General features: G+C 44.3%; 2 protein-coding genes across 2 annotated transcripts in view; one reads left to right on the top strand and one right to left on the bottom strand.

Annotated features, from left to right (window-relative positions):
• Window positions 1–2,200, top strand: part of LOC137886997 (membrane-associated guanylate kinase, WW and PDZ domain-containing protein 1-like) — a 47,769-nt gene extending 45,569 nt beyond the window's left edge. Inside the window, 1 exon segment of the mRNA XM_068729748.1 lies at window positions 1–2,200. This exon segment is cut by the window's left edge and continues 764 nt beyond it. Coding sequence (XP_068585849.1) covers window positions 1–324 — 324 coding nt within the window. The 3' untranslated portion in view covers window positions 325–2,200.
• Window positions 2,201–4,106: 1,906 nt separating this feature from the next.
• On the bottom strand, window positions 4,107–5,578 carry LOC137886928 (rhodopsin). Its single transcript, XM_068729627.1, has one exon. The coding sequence runs from the start codon at window positions 5,512–5,514 to the stop codon at window positions 4,456–4,458; it is 1,059 nt and encodes a 352-aa protein (XP_068585728.1). The 5' UTR covers window positions 5,515–5,578; the 3' UTR covers window positions 4,107–4,455.
• Window positions 5,579–6,042: the final 464 nt, after the last annotated feature.

Raw genomic sequence — 6,042 nt, forward strand, 5'->3', positions numbered from 1 at the left:
GCCACGAAGAACGGCAACCTCCTGAGAGACTCTTCCTCGGAGAGGGGGGAGGAGCGATACTCCACCAACGGGACTCCGGAGCGGCGGTACCGAGCGGAGCGGGACTCTTCCCCCGACAGCAACTACAGCCGGGACGAGCCGAGCTACACGGCGGCGCCCCGACTGATGGATTACTACGGCGTGATGAAGAACAACGCCGCGCACAACAACGCCGCCTACAACAACACGGGCCACAACAATAACGCAGCGGGCCGCGGCCCAAACCAGCTCCCTGAGCCCAAGAGAAGGCTGTACAAAGAAAGCCCCAAAGACCTCAGCATCTAGAGCGGAGACCCGCCTCGCCACCCTCTCCTCTATGTACAAAACACTGGAACCGGACTTCTGAGGACACGGACTCTTGTGCTTTATTTGGTCGACCGGTTTATCGATTGACTTTTGATTGACTTAACTACTTGTGATCCCATCCAGAGATTCATAGAACAGCAGGAGTACAATCCTTCTATCGGTCCATGCTGGTTGTTTTCTCATTGTTAGACTTATTTTGAACATAAGAGGTTGTCGTACTGTTGTAAAGGTATTGTATGTGCCTGCATATGAAATCAGTGGTATTGCTTTTTGTAGGCATCTGCTGACTGTGAGTATCTGTTCCCTCAGAGGTGAAATGAAACATGCTTCCAGCTGTGGTAACTTCTGAGCTTCTTTTCAACTCCTTTAGTTTTTAGACGTTTGTTTCTTTCCTGAGTTCACTGAACAAACTATAGCACAAGACAGGAAGGAGATCTAAATGTAACATCTGAGGGTGAGAGGAGAGCATTATAGAAATAATATATGACTTTTTGTTGCATTTGCTCACTATTTATTTCTTCTTCAATTTGGCACATATGTTGAGCGAGCTCCGTGGGTTGGAGACTGAAGGGAAGAAGAAGAGCACACTGTACCGCTGACCCGGCCTTTAGCCCAAATACGTTACCGGACCTGAGAGGACGAGACCCGACGTCGGCAGCGGCGTTACTGCTTCTCCTCGTTGGAGGGTGATCATTAGAACATGTTGACGTTCGTTGCTCAGCGTGTGCTGATGAAGCAGAAACAAGAACCCAGTTATTGAAATGTGTTGCTCTTGATGAGTCTGCATTAAGCCACAATACCAGCGTGAAGCTGCCATAAAATATGATTTTTCAGATACCCCCCCCCCCAAAAAAAGAAGAAGTGTAAATTGTCCCTGTGCAAGATGCATGTGTACATGTCAGTGTAGTTGACCCACTTTGATAGGTCTGAGAGCGGACTGGAGGAGGAACGCCGCGGCGATCGTTGGCCCCGCCCTCGTGTTGGCCCCGCCCTCGTGTTGCCGACGGTGATGAACGGGGAGTCCCGGTAATCTGCCATGCTGAGCCATGCCGTCACGCCACTGGAGTCTGACTGCTGCTTTATGATGTGTTCTGTGTGTGCTCTCTGTTTTATGTTTCATGAAGAGAACTACAATATATTGGATAAAATCACAACAAATGCATTGTTTGATCACTGTTGTCGCCATGGTACTGTATTAACAAAACAAAAACGAGAAAAAAAAGAACCACATTGAGACGTTCACCTGTTGGCCATCACCTGTAAACACTTTCTTTGTTTTCCATGTAACTATTAGGAACCTGTCGAGGAATAAAATGTTGCCTTTTTCTTGTACAAAAGAGAAATTTATGAAGAACCTCAGCAGTGAGGAATGTGATATTGTGTTTATATCTCTGAAATGGACCTGATGATTTATGTTGATTTACTCTGGATCAGGTATGTAAAGACGTTTGAACAATGAAAGACTGTATTGGGTGGATCAGCAGCTGGTTGATGGTTTGAGTCTCTCTCGATGGTTAGCCTGCCTTTGTATTATAAAGCACTTGTATGCAGTCTGTGTTCTTCAAGCATCATTTCTTGCAATGTGCTCCGGACATAATGCTGTCTCTGTGTTGATGAAAGCAGTACATGTATATGGGCCAATCTTTTTTATAAAACTATGCATATATAAATACTACATTGTTCATAGCTTTATTTGACCCATGAAGCTATACATAACATTAGTCTAAGTACAAGTAGATGTGGACTTATCCAGCTTCTTTCCTTGAGATGGATTACAATGTATATGTAGCTATCAAAAGAAGTCTGTGAATGCTATTTTTATTATCAAATAAAGTTTTCCATACAAATTCAAAAAGGACTTCATATATTTCTGCTGGCGGCGTCTCTGGAGAGGCCCTCTGTGGTTGTTGTTCAATCGCTTTGATCAAATCAGAGTCGCGTGTCGGGCGTGGTCACGCCGCCTTTAAATATGCAGCTTCAGGGGCTTTGTTTTATTGAAGAACGACAGCCGAGGAACATGTATTATAACCTACATTTAATAAGGAGCGTAAAACACCACACTACACGTGTTTTATTACCACTAATCACACCACGACTGTGCTTCAGCGTTTCAAATGGTGCGACATAGTATTTATTGATACTATAGTAAATATGATGTGTCGTGTTTGTGGTTTCCATCCATCCAACATCCTCCAAACACCTTCATTAAAGATTTCAGAGCTGAATTAAAGCAGCGAGTCATCCGTTCATTCTTCACTTCTTCACTTCATCAGTATTCCATGAAAGATCCGCTGGTGAGGCGGTTGCTATAGCTACGCATGAAGGTCATTATGGGAGAGATCTCGGGGTGTTTGTGTTTCTCTCGTCTGGTCGATTATACATACAGTATATACTGTACATACTGTATGTACTGTATGTACATACAGTATGTACATACAGTACACAACAGATACAGATACAACTCACGTCACGTAAACATACAGTGAAGCTGTAAACCTGTAGCTCTCATAGATATACACTATATATGTATATATATATATATATATATATATATATATATATATATATATATATGAGATTACAGTCAGTACTCATCATCAGTAGTATTACTGCATTGGTGTATTTTAACTGCTCTAAATCTGTATCCTTTATTCTGAAAATCTATTGAGAAATGTTTAATTATTTACAGTATTTGTCATCAATCATGGCTGAAACACTTTCTTTAAGTCCTCCTGTTCAGCATTCATAAGCAATATAAAACATTAAATACACGTTTATAACATATTATAATGTAGTTGTGAGGCAGCTTTAAGGACATTTTAAGTGTTTAAGTAAAGTTTCTCATATTAAGACAAAGCAACAATTATGTGTTAGCATTTCCCCCGTTAGCATTACTGTAGCCTACACACAGAGCCGCTACCTATGCTAGTTACTTATGCTAGTTACTTATGCTACTTAAAAACACACACAGTTATTACAGTTGTTAGTTATTCCAGTTATTAAAACGTTAAAAACCGTCATATTCTCCGTACTTTACTCTCTTTTTGCGCGCACAGTTCTACTTCCGTTTTAACTCGGAGAGGCGCCTTCAGAATAAAAGCGTTTTACTTAAAACAGGAAAAACATAACAAATTCAGGAAATAGGCAAAAACATGTAACAAAGGCAACAGATTGATTGCCAAACACGAATTGTGTTACTTACAGTGTTATAAACCCTTATTTACATATTTAAATATGCTGATTAATGCTTAAGATGTAAGTAAAGTGTTTCTGATTCCTCCTTTAGGCTTCATTTAAACAGTGTGTGTGTGACGGGAGATGAGAGTCAGTAACACAACTGTTTCCATAACGTTTCCATCAAGGTGTCTCTTGATAACATCGTTAAGTCTTTGCCCGTGTTAACCTTTAATTAATGTGATTAATATTCGTCCTCAGATAGAGCAGGTGTTATGTCATTCATCCCTGATTAATAATGTCATAATCCCTGAGGTAGGACAAGTTATAGGTCCAAGGTGACCTGTGATAGAGAGGAGATTACCGCAGCAATGAAAGCGTATTTAATGACGCCGTTCTTTGTTTTAAGTGTTCGTACCGTCAAGTTCTGCAGCCGAAGGAGCTACACAGATAGCTCTGAAGTAGAAATTGACTCAAGACATAAATGCAATATGAATAAGTCATTCACTTTTATTCATTTGATTAAATATACTACAGTCATATGATCTTTGCCACCCAAATTGTAAGTAAAACATAAACAGGATGAGTCATTTGCAAAGTGCGTTTTATTTTACGTTGCCTTGATTACATGCCTCTACATTCAAAAATAAGCCAGTATCATATAGGATCCAACTGTAAAAGATTAACTTTTTTAATTTTTTTTATCCCTTTCCTCTCAGGAAAAAAACAAGAAAAAAAAACCTCATATATTTTTAAGTTGGATATTCTGTACATACAGGAAGAACTCTGACATTTCCTGCAACTGTCTTTAGGTTGAACCAACACGTTTGTAAAAATACAAAAAGTTATTTCTGTAGACGTTAGCCTTCAGTCGGGGGGGCAGAAGTCTTCTTCTCTGGATTGGTGGATCGGCGAGCCGGTGTCGGACGCCCTCTTTTACGCAGGAGACACGGAGCTGGTGGAGACGGAGGAGGCCTCGGTCTTTGTGGAGGACGCTCCCTCCTCCTCCTCAAAAGGATTCTTCCCGCAGCACAAGGTGGTGATCATGCAGTGGCGGAACTGCTTGTTCATGCAGATGTAGATCATCGGGTTGTAGATGGACGAACTCTTGGCAAAGAAGGCCGGCAGGGTCATGAAGACCGGTCCGAACTCGGATCCCTGGTTACAGAAGATCCACCAGGCCACGCTGGCGTAGGGCACCCAACACACCAGGAAGGCGATGACCATGATCACCACCATGCGGCTGACCTCCCTCTCGGCCCTCTGGGTGGTCTCGGACTCCTGCTGGGCGGCGGCGGCCTCCTTGACGGCGCAGAGCAGGCGTCCGTAGCAGAAGAAAATGACAACCAGCGGGATGACGAAGTGGCAGGTGAACATGTAGATAACGAAGGACTCGTTGTTGAAACCCTCTGCGCGCGTGTAGTAGTCGATTCCGCATGAGCACTGCATGCCCTCGGGGATGTAACGAGACCAGCCGACGAGAGGGGGCACGGCGCAAGCCGAGGCCATGACCCAGGTGAAGGCCAGACCCATGATAGCGTGATCCTCGCCGAAGCGGAAGTTGCTGATGGGCTTGCAGACGACCACCCACCTCTCGATAGCCAGAACGACCAGCGACCAGAGGGCGATCTCACCGCCCAGGGTCGCGAAGAATCCTTCCACGTTGCAGCCGAGGCGACCCAGCACGAAGTAGCCGTGCATGGAGGTGTACATCGTCGTGGTGAACCCTCCCAGCACCATGAAGAGGTCGGCCACCGCCAGGTTCAGCAGGATGTAGTTTAGAGGGGTCCGCAGCTTCTTGTGTTCGAGGGTGACGTACAGGGTGAGGAAGTTGACGGGGAAGCCTACGAGGATGAGCAGGAACATGTAGGCACCCAGGGCGGCGTAGGCCGCCGGGTTGACAAGGTAGTACTGAGGGTATTCATAAGGACTCCGGACGATGCCGGTGGTGTTCACCATAGGGATATAGAAGAAGGGTCCCTCTGTGCCGTTCATGGTTGCAGCCGGCGGTTGCGATCAGCCCTGTCGGTTTGGTTTCTTCTGGCTGTGTCGGGAGAGTGATGAAAGGGGGACCCTGCTACAAATGGACCCAGGTGGCTGTAGTCCGTCTTTTAAAGGCACACCTTGGATTATCAGTTTCCAAATCCGTCAGCACAAAGTGATTTAGGCCACGGTTAATATCTAATCCAGCCACCACTGCAAACATAACTGATCACTCATCAAGATATTAAGATTACACCTGCTCAGGTTCGGCCGTGGACACCTCATGTAAAACAATAATTCATCTTTTAGATACTGTTGAGGTTTCTGTGCACAGGAGCATGTCTGCTCTCATCGGTGGGACTTTACTGCCAACTCCTAAAGCAGCAACGTGTGGTTTTATAGCCGCTGATTTGTTCCTTTATAGATGTGAATCTAAACATCAGCGTCGATCTGTTTTAGCTGCTCAATGGACTCAAAGTGTCTCTGCTTCTAAAATATCAGGTTTAATCTTTACAACAACAAATTAATCCAAACGTCACG

Source organism: Cebidichthys violaceus, unplaced genomic scaffold (assembly GCF_023349555.1).
Source record: "Cebidichthys violaceus isolate CVI_PGR_0920_01 unplaced genomic scaffold, fCebVio1.0.p SCAF_47, whole genome shotgun sequence".
In the NCBI taxonomy this organism is placed as follows: Eukaryota; Metazoa; Chordata; class Actinopteri; order Perciformes; family Stichaeidae; genus Cebidichthys; species Cebidichthys violaceus.